This window comes from Pagrus major, chromosome 15 (assembly GCF_040436345.1).
Source record: "Pagrus major chromosome 15, Pma_NU_1.0".
Taxonomy (NCBI): domain Eukaryota; kingdom Metazoa; phylum Chordata; class Actinopteri; order Spariformes; family Sparidae; genus Pagrus; species Pagrus major.
The window spans coordinates 11,707,452-11,726,029 of record NC_133229.1 but is presented as its reverse complement, the minus strand read 5'-3'; the positions used below and the strand labels follow the sequence as shown (position 1 = coordinate 11,726,029).

General features: G+C 44.2%; 1 protein-coding gene across 1 annotated transcript in view; it reads left to right on the top strand.

The window, feature by feature from the left end:
* tacc2 (transforming, acidic coiled-coil containing protein 2) overlaps window positions 1-18,578 on the top strand; it is a 57,888-nt gene that overhangs the window by 10,709 nt on the left and 28,601 nt on the right. Inside the window, 5 exon segments of the mRNA XM_073482332.1 lie at window positions 1,066-1,176; window positions 3,793-4,424; window positions 4,815-9,828; window positions 11,536-12,126; window positions 17,087-17,362. Of these exon segments, the coding sequence (XP_073338433.1) occupies window positions 1,066-1,176; window positions 3,793-4,424; window positions 4,815-9,828; window positions 11,536-12,126; window positions 17,087-17,362 (6,624 nt within the window).

Here is an 18,578-nt window from a genome sequence, read left to right as displayed (position 1 = left end):
GGGGTCTATTCTGGGCCGAGACCCATCCTACATCCTCTATCCAAATTTTGTGGAAATCCGTTCTGTAGTTTTTGTGTAATAGTGCTGACAAACCAACCAACAAATGGACATGGACCCCCCATAAATTTAAAGGCATTCTATGCAGGATTTGTCATGCTGTTGTGTTGCTGTTTGTAAACACACCATCCAAAACTGGAGGGGTTGACTCGCCAACCTGTGGCGTCTGTTTTGGAGAGCCTGAGAATGAGACTCAACAATCAATTATCTTGCTCCATAATCAGTGAGTCCAGAAACATCCAGAAACACAGCAAAATACTAAGAAAATATGAAAATATAGACAGAGGGCAGGGTCTCTGCAGATACACTCTGCAGAGTTGGTCGGACAGTAAGTGATGATTGAGAAGGATTGTTTTTCAAAGTCTAAATTTCTTCTTTAGCAAAATCCTGCATAGTTCAGTATTGTCTATTAAGAAAGTTAGTTAGTTATAAAGAAACACTGAATATTTGAAACCAACAAGGGGCTTTGAGTTGTAGTATGTCAGTAATCTACCCAAGTAGACAGACACATTACCTGATCTACCTCTACCTCATCTAGTTTCTACACCTGTTCATTCCTGTTGAGGGTAATGGAGGGACTGGAGGCTATCCCAGCATGCATTGGGTGAGAGGCAAAGAAAGAAAATTGCAGGGTTAACAAATATACACACAATAACACTTTGACTAGCTTTAGATATTGTGAGTAGCTCTAGTTTCTCGCTCCTGCTCACTCACTTACAATAAGCAGTCTGTCATACATAATGGTAAAATTACCAAGATTATTTTCCAAGATAAAAAAACAACATGTATCAGCATTCACTAGAAGATGCAGGTTCATCATATTGTTGAATTACAGTATAATAATGTATTGGATGTTCATTTTGCTTGAGTTGTGGCTGTAAGGGAACAGATTTGAATATATTTGTATGAATGAATTCAGTCAAGGTGGAAGTTAATCTGATACTGATTTGTTGCACGTGTGAATGTGTGTACGTGTCTGTGTAAATGTGCGGTGTGGGATTGCGTCAGCAGAACTCAGACTAGTTCAGGTGAGAGGAAATGTGAGCAGGTGAACCCCCTGCTGGCGGGCCTGCAGCATCACATGGAAGTCAGCCGACCACCGGTGGTTCTAGATACAAGGTACCACATGACGGACTCAGCATGATGGGGGATAGTGGGGCGTCTGCTGATGATGAAGAGTAAAACCGGGGGAGCATGGAGTGGAACAGAAAGATGACAGGATGACTGAATGTTTCTAACTTGTACCCGTGATGTGTGATGATATCTGTGTGGGTGTTGCCTGTCTAAGCAGACTTGTTTTGAGGTGTGGTCACAGTTTTTTTCATGCTTGGGTGAATTATCTGCAGACTTTTGACTGACTTGATGTGCTGCCTCGAGTGTTGCCTGACATTCTGGCATAAATCGCACTAATTTGTCTTTAACGCTCTGACAACCTGCCTCATTGCAGTAGTGTATTTGCTATTGCTTGATGCTAATTTGTAAAAATATGAATTTAAAATAAGAGTATCACGGGAACTAATTGTTAATTCCTCAGTTAAAACTCTACATCTACTTTTTAGTCTTGTATAATGATGCTTTACTTTTGGTCACACGCAGCACCTGGTCTATTCAGCCTCAGGTAGATATGGCAGGCCGGAGCTTGTCGCATATAAAAACAGTTTAGTCTGTTTTGCTGCTCAGCCTTTAAGTAGGGAGTGCCTAGTGAATTAGATTTAGGCTTGAGTGGCAGGTCTGTGAGATGAGTAAGTAACGTGGGCAGAAGTTGTGTTTACAAGGAAATGACAGAGACTTTACGGAGCAATCATCCAAGACTGTATTGACCAATCACAACATGTCTCACTTTATTTATTCACATCTGGACAGGAGCAAAGACTTATGTCATCGTGGCTCCTGCTTGTCATCGAATAAGACTAGTGGGAGTTCAGCAGGGCATTTCATAACTAAATAATGACGGAGGATCTATACACTCAGAGGGGATTAAAGATTAAGACGGCCCCACAGCATTTTCATGCGCTGCTGCTGGCTAAAGGCTGAACAGTGACTCAGCAGTTACAAGTGACTGGCACAAAGTGAGCCGACTTGTTAAAGGAATGATTTTAATGCTAGCTGTGAAGTGTAGGGAGTGTTTTGGAAGGCAGTTACACCGCTTTGATATCTGATTGATGAGGCAGTATTTGTTTTTGAGCGCGTTTATGTGGTGACATGATTGATTAACTTCCCTTTTTTATTAAAGGAACATAAAAAGGCTGTAATTACGTATTACATAATACGTATACATAGTACACAACAGCCTTGTGGTTAGTGTACACTACAGTATATGGATGCTGCTATACAATTCTTAGTAGTGGCTACTGGAAATATTGTCACATTCATGCTGTTGTAGCTTCATTCTTTAAATGTAAGCATGAGAAATACAAGACATAAATCAAGTTCCAGTTTGTTTATTTGTCATGACACACATACACATACAGAGTATATGGAAACGAAATGTTGCTTCCCATAGCCAAACACAAAAATATGCAAAAATACCAGTAAGGTAGCACTTTATAATAACCATCATTAATAAATGGTACATTTATAGTTAATTCATCTTTAGTTACAAACAATGAAATGCTTTATGAGCCATTTTAAGCAGTTGTAAAGGCAGCGACTTTATAATGGCCATCCTAATAATGCTTATAAACCATTTACAGTATTATACCCATCAGCTGCAACTTCATAATAAACAGCTGCTTAATGAATGGTTTATAAAGCATTTAATTGTTTGTTGATAGTGAACATAACTACAAACTAAAGTTTAAGTAACTATAAAATGCACCATTTATTAATGATGGGTATTTTAAAGTGTTACCAAATACAACATAGTCACCAACATCACACATGCAAAACGATGAAAAGAGCATAATAAAGAAGTGAGATTAGCTCCTGATGTGGGGAGCTTTTGGCCGGCAACACAGAGCAGAGTGACGGTTATTGTGAATATATGAGCATATAGATATAAATAAAGATAATGGCTAACTATTTCCCTGTTCACATAGTAACCAGTGTAGCAGGATAAATAAATGCAGTGGAACAAAGAGCAGAATGAAACAGTGTGGGAAGTCTTTTGGCAGTCAACACTACGAGCGGTTTAGCAGTTTTGAACATATGAAAATAAAGACATCAATATAAATAATGCTGTACAACTGAATAATAGTCCCAACTAGGATTACAGCGTTATGCTGGTTTCAAACTATGGTTGATCATTTGAATCAGGTTTGTTGGGGCAGGGGGCCACTAGGACCAGGATTGAAGAACAGTGTTGTATACAATGAAACCATGATATTTTCTCAGATAGTCATCATACAGCAAAAATGTCATACTGTTGCATCCTGAGTCACAACACATCAATAACTATTTTTTATCAAATTATTGGAAATAAACTAGTGTTGTGTGAACTTATGTTTGACTGCTTGTTGCTGGGCTGTTGTAATGCCTAAATAAACCATGTGTTTTGGTGTGTATGAACAGACCTGCATGGTAATTAACAGCATATGCTTATAAACAACTGGTATTGTACCTCGTAGGGGGTTTTAGAATAGCCTTCTTGGGCACAGTTGGGTGTTGTGTGTGCATATCGTAGAGCATGGGCTTCTGTTCTGCCAATAGCGTCGCTCGCTCTGTGGCATCGTGGAATGACCAGCTGTCTGCCTGCCAGTCCAGACTCCTAACTCTGTCACCCTACCCTCATCTCAGGCCTCACGACAGCGACCCAGTTCTCACAGATGCCCAGCCTTCCCCGTGGCCCGCTGCCACACCTTACCCGGACGTCCGACCCCAGACCCCTCCCCCTTCTGTGCTCCTCGACCGAGAACTCCAAGAGGCCTTCCAGGAATGTGAAGAGCAAATGGCCTCACTGGGCTTACTTAACTCCACCACGCCTGAGACGTTTAATAATGTAGGGGAGAAAACCAGAGAGGTGATGGTTAATAAGTCCAGTGAGTCATCGTCACTGCCTCCAATCGTAGCCCAGCCAGGACATAGCAACGGGGGCCATGGAAACAAGAATACACACGGAAACAGTGAGGCAGCAAACACTCAGAAGGATACAGTTGTGTTTAGTTTTAGGAATTACATACTAGGCACTGGGAATAATGCTGGGTTTGCAGAGAGTGAAATAAAGGCAACACAGAGCCTGGATAAACATCCAGAGATGAAGCCAGAAAAAGAATCAGAGATGGATAAGCAGAAGGAGACACCCACGCATACACAATTAGAAACAACAACAGATTCATTTAAAGGGGCACTAAAAGATGCCACATTCACTGAGCAGAGAGACGATCATGTTGGTTCTGATGCAGCTACTGAGGGAAATGGCTCTCTAGACTGTAATACAGTGATTAGGGAGGAAGGCACAGAGGCAATAACAGAGACTGGAGACATAAAGAAAGAGAATTATAGCCATGAGTCCAATATTAATGTTTGTAAAGCTGCAACTCATGAAACACCGGAGTGCATCCATCTTCATTTAAAGGATAAAGATGCATTGTCAGAGACAGAGACGGGAGCAAACAATCACACTGAGGAGGACCAGGAGTCAAAAACAGACAAATGGATGAATCCACGGAGTGACAAAGAGGCTGAGCAGGACAAAAAGGCAAAGAAGAAAGACAAAAAGAAACAGAGAAAGAAGAAAAAGATGGAGAAGAGGACTGAACTGAGAGAAAAGACAGTAGTGCAACCTGAAAATGATTCAGAGGCTGTGTCTCTCATAAAAGCAGGAAATCAGACAGATTCAAATGCAAATATTGATGAGAAACCAATGTCACAGGCAGACACGCAGACTGTGATTTGTAGGGAACAGTCTGATGATGGGTTCGACTACCAGCAACAGCTGACTCCTGGGGGAAAGCCCAGCTCCAGCCCCCCGCTATCATCCTGTCAGAGCAGGCAGGATCATCTTACCGACTCAGCCTGTTCACCTGCGTCTAGCCAGGCCCTTTCTCAGAGGCCCCATCAGTCAGAAAACCACAAGCATACAGAGGCCCCATGTGGCATGAATCAATATTCAGATGAAACCCCACAGCGGGAGCATCATGCAACCGGAGGTGTCATCAACGACCAAAATACACCCATGACACATGTCCAAACCACAGTTATCAATCAAGATACTGCCGCTGATAAGAGGTCAGATGCACAAACACAGGAGGCTATAGTTACCTCAGAGGCAGCGATACTCACACAGGAGAATCGTAACCCACTCTCCAGCAGCCGAACTTGTGTGGGAGAGAGTGGCGTGGAGAGTGCCCTTGAAGAGGCTTTACTGGTAGTTGCTGCGTTGCCACTGACAACACCCACGTTGCCAGAAGTGATAGAAAGCGAGGGAGAGGGAGAAAGCGTGAGGAGTGATTCATTGGGGAGAGTGGCTACTGTAGCATTCGCAGAAGCAGTAGGAGAGAAAGGTTTGGGAGGAATAGAAAAGTGCCTCAGCTCTGCAGACGGAGAGAAAGAAGGGCTCCTGGACAGCCTTCCTCCGCTCTCATTAATCTGTTCACAGGCAAAATGCTCACTTGCTTTCTCAGCCAAAGAGGGACAGGCTGCATCTGAGGAGAGCTGCAGCAGCAAAATGCCACACAACTCGGCTGAGACTGATACGAAGGGACCGGCAGAGACAACCGTTCGCAGTGCAAATACTGAGATCTCACCAGCTGAAGAGGGAGCCAGAGAAAAGGAGCCAATACGGTTAGAAGCCTATATCAATACATCTCCCCTTGGGCTACTCACTGGTCCTGATTGTCAGGATCACAGTGCTGCGGGATTGGAGGGGGGAGGAGGAGGAGAGGAGGTGGAAAAGAAAGGAGGGCTGGCTAAAGAGCACAGTTCATTCAGCCAGCCAGAAGGCTCTGCTAGTGGGGTGTCATCAGCTGGGACTGAGACGTGTCCGCCCACCGATGTTGCCGAGTCACAGTTGAAGCCACAGAGCTGGAGTGAGCCGATAGCTGCCGTCACTGAGAGCATCTGCACTGAAAAGGACCGTCTCTCTCACCCCTGCCAGGAGCAGCATGGCGCAGCAATTTCACCTCTCCCCACTCACTCTGAACAGAGCTACAGCAGTGCAAACAGAGGGGTAAGGGCTGATCTCAATCTGAATTTGATTTCAGAGGAAGAACTGTCTTCGGAACATACTCGTGAGGAGTCATCCATCACAGAGACAAACTCCAGCCAAGTCTTCCTGTCTTCAGTCTCACCTCAGACTTCTTCACAACAAATCCCAGTCGAGCAGCTAGCGAGCAACTATCAACAGGTTCAGCCTGAAAGTAGCAGAAAAGAAGCCAGGGCAGCCGAAAGTGCATCTGAAATCAAAGTCCAAACCCAGACCCAGAGCAGTAGAGGTAGCCCTGCTATGTCTGGAGTGGGTGGATGTGACAGCAGTAGACGCAACAACAGAGTTCACTTTGCGGACGAACAAGAGGGCAGTTCCTCCTTGGATCTCAGGAACATGACGGCGTTGGACTGCGCCTCTTTGCCACCGCTGACTGTACACGAGAGTTTGCATCACCCTGTTGTCGAGGCCTGCTACACCTTCCCGGACTTCCTCGGCTTGAAGAAGCCAGAAATCCCCTCAAATGCAGCTCCTGCGAAGGACGAAGCAACAATACAGAGCCCAGCTGACTTAACACATCCAAAGAAAGATGTCCAAGTGATTGAAGGAGATACAGGGACTAAAGACACCAAGGAAAACATCGAGAAAGATCAGTCAGGTAACAAAAACTTGAAGACAAACACTGTGGACAACAAGGCCTGCTCAAATCAGCTTCCATATCCTAACGAGAAGGATCAGATTGATAATAAAGGAGGTTTTGTCCTTTCACAAACAGCAGGAAGTGCCATCTCTGAGGCTGATCATCTATCAGTTAAAGAGGCGGAAACAGAGAAGGGCATTGTAAATCTGTGTTTGTCAAAGGAGAAAGAGATAGATAAGTTACCTTTAACAAATGATGCTACTGTCATTCTTGAAGAAAAAGAAAGTAACCAACTTCTCTCCTCGTCTTCGGTGCTTCCAGCTAAAGATGTTACCTGCAAGCCTTCAAATGATGAGTCACCTGTTGGGCAGCTCTCTACTGACCTTGACCCCAGTTCGAAACCTGAAACTGTGACCTTGACCTGCACATCCTCTCTTCAGACAAATCCTAGTGACGCTGATTATCTGCCTCCTAGCCAATTAGATCAAACACCTCCTTGTGGACTAGTTACTGCAGAACCCATGACAGCCGGTGAGGGGTCCACAGCTCACTCCACTGATTTGACAAAGGAAGGGACAGCCTCCGACTGGTCGATTCCTGTTACCGAGCAATGTGCCAGTAATCCCACTCTTGTGCTGATGCCTCCTGGCCCAATGTTGAGTCACTTGGAGTTCATTACTGACTGTGATGTCTCTCTTCCTGAGCAGGCAGAAAACCGCGGTGCTGATGGCGACATCACCGAAGTCTCTGGAGACGTGGATGTCAACAAAAGCAGGGGCGTGTCTTTTGCACAGGACCTGAAACAGGAAGACGCCAGCGTTGAAGCAGATAAGACTTGTCTGAAACTTGAGGACAGAAATTCTGTGATTAATAATGTAAATATTCCACTTTCCCAAGAGGAAAATCTGTCTCTTCCAACTCAGCCTCCTGGTACAAAAGCTGGATCTGATGATGTATTTTCGCCATCTCACACTGAGCCAGACTCCACTGCCATTAAACCTATTATTTGTGAAGGATCCATTAAGGATGACCTCATTAATGTCAGCTGCCCACTCAGCCCTGACCTGCCTACCGATGAGGCTCATGATGAGATTGAACAAGACAATTTCAAAGAGAAACACAAAATGGGAGATAAGACCTCCGTGCTGTTTGATGAATCAAGAAATGATAATCAAAAGGAAACAGCAGACAGCAGCAAGCAGCAGACAGGAAAGACAACATCACAAGAGAGTCATGGGCCTGATAAAGAGACCGTAGAGGAAATTAGAGATGTGCAGCCACCACATAAACATAAAGTTCAAAAGTCTGAATCAACAATAAGCGATATAAAGGAGGAAAGAGAAAGAGAGATGTCTTCCTTATCTCCTGACAGACCCGCAGGGTCATCGGAGGACATGATAAGTGCTGAGGTAGAGTCTGGCAGTGAACCTCAGACTGTTTATGACCAGAGTTTGTGCCAAACTCCAACAGCAACACTGGAACTCAGCTCTGACAGGGACACGGCACCACATTTGAGTGTGGCTCTCAGCCAATTGCAGTCCACACCAGATCCAAACTGTTTTGCTCAGCAACAGGAGCAACAGCAGCAGTGTCTAGAATCCAGACATCCCACTGAGGAAATGTCAGGTGGCTGTCTAGAGGGAGGAGGAAAGGCTGACAGTCAGGTCAGGCGGGCTGAAGTGCTGGTTCCAGGGGTAAAAGGGGTAGCAGAGGGAGGAGACGGCTCTGTTGGGAGTTTGTGTCAGTCAGGAAGCAGGGATGACTTGACTGGTGATGACAGCAGTGGCAATAAACGAGTGATAGGTCTAGAGAAAGGCGAGGGAGCGCGAGATGTGCCGGGGCATGACAGGGTTTATGTGCCGTCTAACCTTGCTGGTGATTTAAATGAGAGTGGAAGGGCTGCTGAGAGAAATGCCTCTGCTGACATGGGGATAGTAACAAGTTGCTCTCATGTAGGTGAGACAAGACAGGGGATGGATGAGAATAAAAGCCCCGGGCTAGGGGGAGTTGGGTCAGCTACAGATTTAATGCCAGACATCGAGTTTGTGAGTGATCTGGGCGGTAAAGGTCAGCAAAAAAGTGATCTATCAGCTGCCTGTCAAGACGAACCTGAGAACAGTGCGGTCTCTGTTGAGTCTGCATCACAAGAACGTGAGACTCCATCAAATGTCAGCACGGATAATCATGACATTCATACAGAAGTTTTTCCAAGTGCAAACCAGGCTGAAGAAATTCATACAAAAGTATCCGACACACTGCCAGATCCTGCTGGGCAACCAGAAACTGTGGAAAAGGATTTCAGTGCTGCCATGACTCTAAAGAGCAACAGTAGTGAAACTGAAGAGTGTGAAATTCAGGATACAGTGTGCGAGCCTCTTGAGCCACGAAGCTCCAGTATAACCTCTGCCTCACAAAGCAGCTCAGTAGCACAAAGACCCATAAAAGGCCCTGATGTAGAGGAGATCACAAAGGGAGATAAAGCAGCTATAGACAGAGAGCAAGCTAGCAGCCAGGGGAAGGGACAAAATGAGATAAAAGAGGAAAACAATGAGGCGAGGGAAAAACAAGAGGCTGTAAATCTAACAGGGACTGCTAAAGACGGTTGCGTGGGATCAATTATAGTTTCAGACCTCTGTGAAACAGGCACTGAGACTACTGTTTGTCACTCTGATGGAAAGATTGGTCCCTCTAAGGCAGCAGAAAATGACACAACAGATAAAATCACTCCTGATGTTATCACAGTCCCATCTGTTGCTTCGTCAAAGTGCAAGGAAGATTTTGCTTCGACTCCCCAGCCGGCGAAACCACATGATCAGGCGTCTAATTCCCAAGATAATATTGCAGTAAAACCCGCTGGTGCTGCTTCCCAGTGTGAGGGAAGATCACGAGAAAAACCTCCTCCCTGCATCTCTCATGTTCAACAAGTGTCAGAGTGTCCTGCAACTGGACTAACAGCCCAAGAACCAGATACAAACTGGATAAAAGCTCTGAAAGAAGCTGCATCCTCCCATTCTCAGAGTAAACAAGAGAACAGAGTGGAGACCTCAAGGTAAACACAAGAGCATGTGTGTGTTTGAAATTATTATACTTTTTTTTATGCTAAAATTCAGTAATTATCTACTCACCCTGATGCTGATGGAAAGTCTGGTGAAGTTACATAGTCCACAAAACATTTCTGGAGCTTCACAGCAAAAAAGCTTTATGACATTCCCTAAACAACTGAAGTAGATGGAGGCTTGTTTTACAAATTAAAAATAAACAACCGAAAAAAAAGAAAGAAAGAAAGAAAGAAAGAAATAAATAGCCATAATCCAAGTCTCCGGAAGCCCCGAGACCCAAAACTGGTTTAAAAACGTTATTTACACCGTTGATGTGGGATCAAGCTTGTGAGACCACTGTAGACCGGGGGCACGCTAACGCTTTTAGCCTAGCAGCTACAGTGAAGAGTGGCTTTAAAAAGGATAAAATGTAAAAAAAAAAAAATTAAAAAAAAAAAACGCCTGAAAGAAAAACATAACATTGCTCTCTACAGCTTGTTATTTGAAAGGATGTTATTTACACTCTTTTTAAAGCCAAACTCTTCACTGTACCTGCTAAGCTAAAAGCAATAGCACGCAACCTGTCTACAGTGGTCTCACAAGTTTGATCACACTGCAAGGGTTTAAATAACGTCTTTGAAAATCAGTTTGGGGTCTCTGGTCTTCTGGAGATTTGGATTATAGCTATTTAATTTTTTTATTTGTTTTAATTTTTCAGTTTTTTTAAAAAATTTTAAAACAAGCACTGTTTTGCCATGAGGCTCCAGAAATGTTTTGTTTACTATGAAACTTCACTCCACTTTCCATCGGCATGGGGATAAGTAGATAATGACTGAATTTTCACTTTTAGGGGAACTCATCTTAAAAAAATAAGAGCTTAGATGTTGATAAAAACACTTTGAGGGCCCTGTGTGTACATGTGTTTCAAAGGTCAGTGGAGGTCATCATGGGCTCCCCCTGAATGCGTCACACAAAGTAGGATGTTAGCGTGCTGTCACATACCATCTGTTCAAGTACATCACAGCGAGAAAGAGAAAGGCACATGTGTAGTCTGTTTTGAGTTTGTGTCACCAGCCGCAACAATCAGAACCACAATATCTTCATTTATGCTAATATTCCCTTGGGTTGTAAATCTGTGCTCTCAGTTGTTTAATATTCATAAATCTCGGCAGTTTTTTATTCATCTTAGCATTCCAGTTACACCATGTTCAGGACCTGTTTGGAGCGATATTAGAGAGAGCAGTGTGACAATGAATATGAATGAGGAGGTAAACACAGAGCTGCACTTTGTATTGACTCGAGCGCCGGTCAGATGACTGTGCCTGTTTAATGGGACTAATGTGGGCCTTTATATTCAAAGGATGACATCAGCTGTGACATCGTCCCTGCTCTCCAGGGCAAGAAAGAGGCTTTTCTCACACAATGCTCAGCACAATGCGACAACAACAACACAAACACACGCATGTACCTTGAGTACTCATTGCACACACACACACACAGACACACACACACACACACACACACACACACACACACACACACACACACACACACACACACACACACACACACACACACACACACACTCTTTCACCAACACAAGCCCCTGCACCCACATAAACACACACATTTGTCATGTGTCAGTCATTCCTTGTGCATGTGCTGTAAACTAAACAACAAATCCCCCAACCCCCTCTTCTCTTGCATTGTTTTTCCAGACCCCTCCCCTCCCTGGAGTCTCCTCAACTAGAGTTTCTTACTCCGACTGAGGAGGTAGCTGCTCCTCTGAGACAGGAGGAGATCCCGCCACCGGAGCCGGCACCAGAGAAGACAACAGAGATCCCACCTCTAAATCTTCTAAAGAAGCCTGTTGATCTCCCTCAACCTTTAAAGACGACAGCAGACCTCCTTGAACCAACACAGCAGAGATTAGAGCACATAGAACCAACGCAGAGCACAAAAGTAGAGCACCTAGAGGAAGCGAAGAGCGTAGAGCTCTCAGAACCAACCAAAGAAGAAGAGCCTCCAGAAGAGCTTCCAGAACCAAAAAGGGAGGTAGTACCTTCTCCAGAAATAGCGGAGGAGCCAGTAAAAAGCACAGAAAATTTCCCAGAACCACCAAAAAATGAAGAACCGGAGCCAGCAAAGACGACAAGAGAGCCAGTAGAAGCAGAGAAGAAGCTGATCAGTGAGCTGCCAGAGGAGAAACCTGTCAAGATCACACCTGAGGAGCCATTTCAAGTGCCAGCTGCGGAAACTGCGGGGACAGAAACAGTCCAGGATCCTGCTGAGGAGCTACAGGAGAGCGAGTGAGTGTCTCTTTAAAATCATAAGATTAATACAAAACTGAAATCAGTGTTTTGATGGTGAAATCAGTTACTGATAACCAGGACAACAAACCTCCTGCTTTTGCTGTTTAAAGGGGCACTATGTAGTTTTGGGGAAGAAATTCAAGGTCAGAATTTAAATATTTACAGTATTATACAGTATTAATGAGGTAATAATACAAACTCAGAAATATTTATCTTGTCCATAAGTGAATAAACAAGCTGTTCTCAGAGGAAAATAAGGTCCCCAGAACACTGTTTGAAGCTAGAAAGGTGGCAGGGTCCGCCAAATATAAATAAAGTAAAACTATTAAATTGTGTTGTCCTTTAAGGTCAATTTGTTTATTTATTTTATTCAGTCCTGAAAACAAAGAGAGTTTCTTTATTTAGTGTTTTTAGGCATAAAAAAGTCAGTGAAGATCTTTCTCTTCTGATTAAAATGTCTTCCCCAAAACTACAAAGTGCACCTTTAATATACACGTCAGATCATTCACCATGTCTGTCTCATGAATTGAAGTCAATGTTTTCCAGTGACAGCCTGCTTTACCAGTTTGAATAAATATTGTAGAAATGTTCCCCTGTGAGGTTGATGCCAAGGCACTGTCCTCTCTCAGTGTCTAGATTAAAAAAAACACGTCCTTGTAATCCTCAATCAACTAAAACCTTTGGATTATAGCCTTTTAGCATTAAGAACAACAGGTTTGAGGGGAGACTGGCAATTTTGTGGTTGACTGGTTTCCCAACAGGAAACCAAGCATCAGAATGATTTGTATATGACCTTTCAGACCTGATAGTTTGACTAAAACTTATCATAACATTTCCATTACATTGATGTGTCCAAGACGTTTTACTGCAGCTAACTTATTTGTAAAAGAGGAAGAATCTCAGGGGGACATGTGCTTTACAGCTCAGCGGCTCTGCCTGTCACACACTTAAAATGGATTTCCATGCGCTCAGATGGTCCCCTCGGTGGCTTTGTTTGGCTTTCAGACACCTCGAGGGCGTCTGGTGCGTTGTTGCTGTCTGCAGCGGTTCTACGGTGTCTGATTGGACGAATGAGAATGAGATCGGCGCTGGTTGATGTAATGGCAGTGAACCTTAATGCTGTTAAAGCTCCTGACTAAGTTAAATACACACAGTAAAGCAGTGTGTCGTTGAATTTGAAGTGCATGCCGGCATTCAGTATTTATTTAAGCGTTTTAAGGGACTCTAGCTAGACTCACTTTCCATGTATGTCATTCTTTTACTGTAAAACTTCATCACTATAGTGTACACTTTTTATAAAGGAGACATATTATGCTCATTCTCAGATTCATAATTTTATTCTGGGTTACTACTAGAATAGATTTATATGCTTTAGTGCTTAAAAAACACATCAGTTTTCTCGTGAAATGCTCTGTTTTAGCTCCTGTCTCTTTAAGGCCCCCCCCCCCCAAATACCTCTCTGATTGGTCAGCTCACACACGCCTGAGCCAGCACCGCTCACCCTGTCTCCGAACAGCTCTGTCGTGTTTTTAGCTTCCAGTTAGCTTCACTCCTACTGCGAATACAGACAAAAGTTTCGCCAATGTGTGACATGGTGATATAGTGATGTCACAAAGTCTCACAGAAATAAAGGTGGGACTACCGACGAGACGTTTCAGGAGCAGTGTTTTCTGTGGGTGAGAGGAGCTTCTGTCGGCACTGACTTTGGGCTTTTCAACTTTCAAGACTTTTTCATGCACAAGAACCTATAAAACACTGAAGGAAAGGAAAAAAACAAAAAAGTCATCATATGTTTCCTTTAAATCAGATCAATGCTGCTGCTTTCTTTCCACTCAGCTTCAGCTTTTCTCGGCGTCCTCAGTTATCACTCTTATTTGTCACTCTCTCCTGCTGTTTGCCACATGCCGAGGAGCCATCCCACATGCCAGAGTAGCACTTGCTGCCTGTCACTCACAACACTTGTCCCATCACTGCTGTTGGAGACATAAAGGTTTGTTCAGAGTAGCAGAGAGGAGGAGTGACAGTGCTATTTCCACTATAGGTTTCATCATAAGATAAAGTTACACTTGCATACATGTGGCACTGACAGAAATATGACTGCATGGTCGATGGTGTGTGTGTGTGTGTGTGTGTGTGTGTGTACATGTGTTTCTTTCCCCGCCCCCCTCAGAGGCTGTCCTAGCTGTCAGTCCCGCTCAGTCTGTGCGGCTTTGTGAACTGAAGCCTGTAGTGGGAGGAATTTGGGCAGGCACTCCGGCCCCGCTGAAGTCATTTGCACAGACCAGACACAGTGGAACAAAAGCCAGAGAGTTCAGGGAAACACTTGAGCATGTGCTGCGGCGTGAGTGTGTATGACGGCAGACCGGGGAGAGAAGAGGACTGGGACGTACACTTCTTGCCGCTGGTGTTTAGGAGTACAGCGCTTCCATCACCTATTGTAGTTAGATCTGGAGTTGTGTGATGGTGTGATGGACTTGGCCGAAACCATCTGGGTGAGTTGACAACAAGTAGCTGCCCTATTTTCTTCTGCGTGTGTGTGTCTGCGATAGGTGTTTAAGTCCCTCCAGGTGGATGCGGCAGATGGTCAGTAGGTAACTGGTGCTAATTGTGTCTGCCTCTGCTGACCTCACCAGATGGGTGGAGGGGAGGGACAAATGGAAAGACGAAGGGACAGAAAGCGGAAAAAGAAGGAATGAAGTTGCGAAATGTTGCACTTGGAAAAAATGTTACAGGTTAGAGCATGTTGTGCTCCCCTCCCCTACCAGCTGCCTGATTGAGGGTTGGCAAGACATCTCGGTCGTACTAAAATTAATGAATGACTACAGGACAATCTCTGGCATGGCAGGCTTTTAAAATCACCACAATTGACCAAAATTGTCCCCTGACTGTGACATCAGGCAAAAAAAGGCAATGAAATTTTTTTGTAAAGCCATGAAACATGCCTGTGAGTTCTCAGCTCGGCATGTTGGATATTTCTCATCCATGTTTTCGGAGTAAAAAGGAAGTCAGATCTGTGCTATAGCCCACATTGTACTGTAAATAGACTAGTTGCCATGGCGATTGTAGGTTCATATGACTTTGCTGGCGCATGTGAAGTGGATAATCTCCTGTCTGTCATTTCAGTCAACCACACTAGACTGCCTTTGAATAATCGTTTAATCTCAGCAGTGGCAGAAAAGAATTGGTGGATTATTGATGAAGTCTGTTCTTGTAATGTATACAGTGTGTTCTTGTGTGTGTGTGTCAGGACAGTATGAGCTAGCCGCTGGCTGCAGAACAGAAACGGTCCTCCAATCATTACACTTTTCTCGGTACCTTCAGCTGGTTTTGTTTATGACTCTCTGTTTATCATTAAACGCCCTGCCCGGACTTGCTGTCTTCAATGTCCAGCTGTTTCCTGTAGATTACACTAAATGTGTGTGCATGGATCATGAAAGTTTAGGTCAGGGAATCAGATTTCGTTATCTGTACCCTGAAGGAAAATGACTACTATGTATCCCTGTCCTGGCCTTGTACAACGTGGATTTCTCAAGAGCTGCCTATGAGGTGCCGCTGAGTCAGTAACGCCCTCCATGCTGCTGAAATACCAACAATAAAAACTGTATTGGACGGCCTCCAGGTGTTAATGCCACAGCGACGTGAAGACGTGTGCAGCTGAAAGAGAACACATGCTCTCCCAACTTGTTGCATTCATCCTGTTATGGAAATGCTTGGTCGTACACATCGTATCTTGAAGGAGAGCCAAGTTGGGAAGCTCCAGCTGTTTACCTGCGTGAATCATTATCTCCACATAAAAGCCACTGAACCAGCAAACGCTCACCCAGTTTCCAGATTATTTCATTTTCTGTGAATCTCTTTCAGTTTTGTATTGAGTTCCGAGTTAAAAGTCAGAATTCTGAGTTAAAAGTCTCAAAGGTCAGTTTAAGGTCAGAATTTTCGGAAAAAAGTCAGAACTCAATTTTAAGTTTTGTCCGTCTTTGGAGGCAGCAGTGAGTCTTATGACAGCTTGCTCACACTATGTATGTTGTGACTTGGTTGATTCTATTTCCAGGCTGCATGTGCCAAGTTGGCCACAGATGCTGACATATGTATAGCTGTGGCCTGCTGGTGTGAGTCACTGAGTGTGGATTTGTAATGAGAGGAGTGGGACCCAATAAAAATTCAGATATGGAAACTGTAGGATGCAGCCGTCCTGAATCTGCACTTTTATAATGGAATGAAAAGAACTAGACCAGTGCTACATGTAAACTGTAACACGTTGCTACGCCCTTAAGAAAAGCACACGCCCTCATTAAATGTTATTAAGACTTTACTGGAGAGAGAGATGGAGAATACCAGAGCGCAATTCCGGCCTGAAATGAGCTGGAAGAGATGTTCGGAAAGTGCAGCTCAGCGGGCGAGTCGACTTGATGCTTGAGGACTGTAGATGTTCTTTGGCTGATGGATGTATTGTAAAGCAGAAGAAGGGGCTACAGGGGATATTTTTAGAGCTAAACAGGAGGCATGCCCCAAGTGGGGAACAGCTGCATGGGCGTCCATCGCGTTGCCTGTCAGATTAGAGAGCCTACCACCTCCTGATAAGATGGGCCTGGATCAAGGCCAAATCCACTCCACCAGGTGGCCAATGATGACAGAGCCAGACACCCTCAGACACTTTAATGCACAAGTAGGGCAAGCAAGGGAAACATGGACTGTCATGTACTGATGAGAAAAGTTTCATGTGATTTAAATGACAAAGCGTTCTTAGGATGGTGGGCGTGAGCTTTCTGTTTTTCAAGTCACTTCTTGGGTTAGGTGACGCCACAGGGCAGAGTGATCCGTCTTTCTCTGCTTTGAGGTAAGTGTCCGTCATGGTTCATTCGTGTCGAGGAAAAATGGAGTGTGTCCTCCGAAATCGCCGTACTTGGCCTTCTTGTGCTGGTCTGTCTGTTGATGTTTTGTCTTCCATCCCCTGCAGGCCCTCCCACGCTGAGCAGGCAGAGAGAGGTGACCGTGCCCCTGCATCTCCCCCACCTCCCACCTCCGATTACCACTTCATCCCTCCTCACCTCCACGACACCACCGAGTTCCCCACTCCTCCTCCCACTCCCCCGGAGCGGCACGCACCTGAAGCTCTACCGACCCCGCCTGCATCTCCCCACTTTCCTCCTCCTCCAGCCCCTGCCTCCCCTCCTCTACCATCTGCTTACCAGCGTGAGGACCCTGCTTCTGCACCCAGCCACCCCCCTGTGAGGTACGAACTCTGCTGATTGTCACTGTTCCTGAACCTGTTCATTAGGTCATTTCACTGAGGTCCATCATTCGTTAAAAAACGTGAATCTGATGTGAATGCGTGCCAGTTTTATTTCGTGCCTCTGCTCTAAGACCTTACAGTAGATTTGTCAAGTGTTGGCATTAGTCCCTTTAGCCTGCTTGACGAAAAGTAGCCAAGTCTTTATCCTTTCAACCCGAGTTCAGGTCAAATCGACATGTGGCACACTAAATTAAATACCTTGTAGATGCTGATTCTCAGAGCTCCTGAACAGGGAGACAAACTACTGGAAACATAGTCATCCATGCTGTTTTCCTATTCAAATTTAAAGGTATATTATGCAGGATTCTCCTAAAAAACAATGCAGTGTTGCCCATACATTTAGTTTAGTTGGCCCAGGTATGTTATCGGCTGCCCTAGTATATTTGGTGACCCATTTTAGCATTTTATACTACTATATATTTATCAAACTTGCTGCTGACACAGAAAGCAGAAGAGAGAAAACAGACAGAAGAGAGAAACAGAAAGTCGAGGCAATTAAGGTGGACAATTAAAGCAACACTGTGAAATGTAATTAAAGTGATTCTGAAGAAAGATAGCCTATTTTTGAGTCTCATCTCCAGGTTGTGAAAAGTAGACACTTAAGTTTGGCAACAATCAGTTATCTGAATCACTTTTAATGGTTTGTTTACAAGTGGCAACCAACAAATCCTGCATACTGTGTCTTTAAAGAAATAGTTTCATGGGGAAATATGCTTTCTTGTAGAAAACAAAATGAGAAGATTAATGAATTTTTTACAAATAAGAGGTAGACATGTTGCTGGGGCAGGCATGTGGTTAGCTTAGCTTATCACAAAGACTGGAAACAGCTGGAAACAGCTCGCGTGGCTGTCAAAAAGTAATAAAATCTGCCTGTTTGCCGGACAATTCCTTGACTGGTTGCAGTAATGCTGCATTCACGTGCTCCTCGGATGGTCATGCATCATGTCAGAATATTGGAACAACATGAACACCAAAAGAAATTGTTTTGCATTTTATCGCAACAACATGCTGACGGGTGTTTCCAGATTTAGTTTAGTGACAAGGAAGAGAAAGGAAGAAACAAACAAACGATACAATGACAATACAATACATGACTGTGGTTAAAGTTTCTTATCATGGACACATTGTTTACTTTTCGTTTGCATGATTCAGCGTC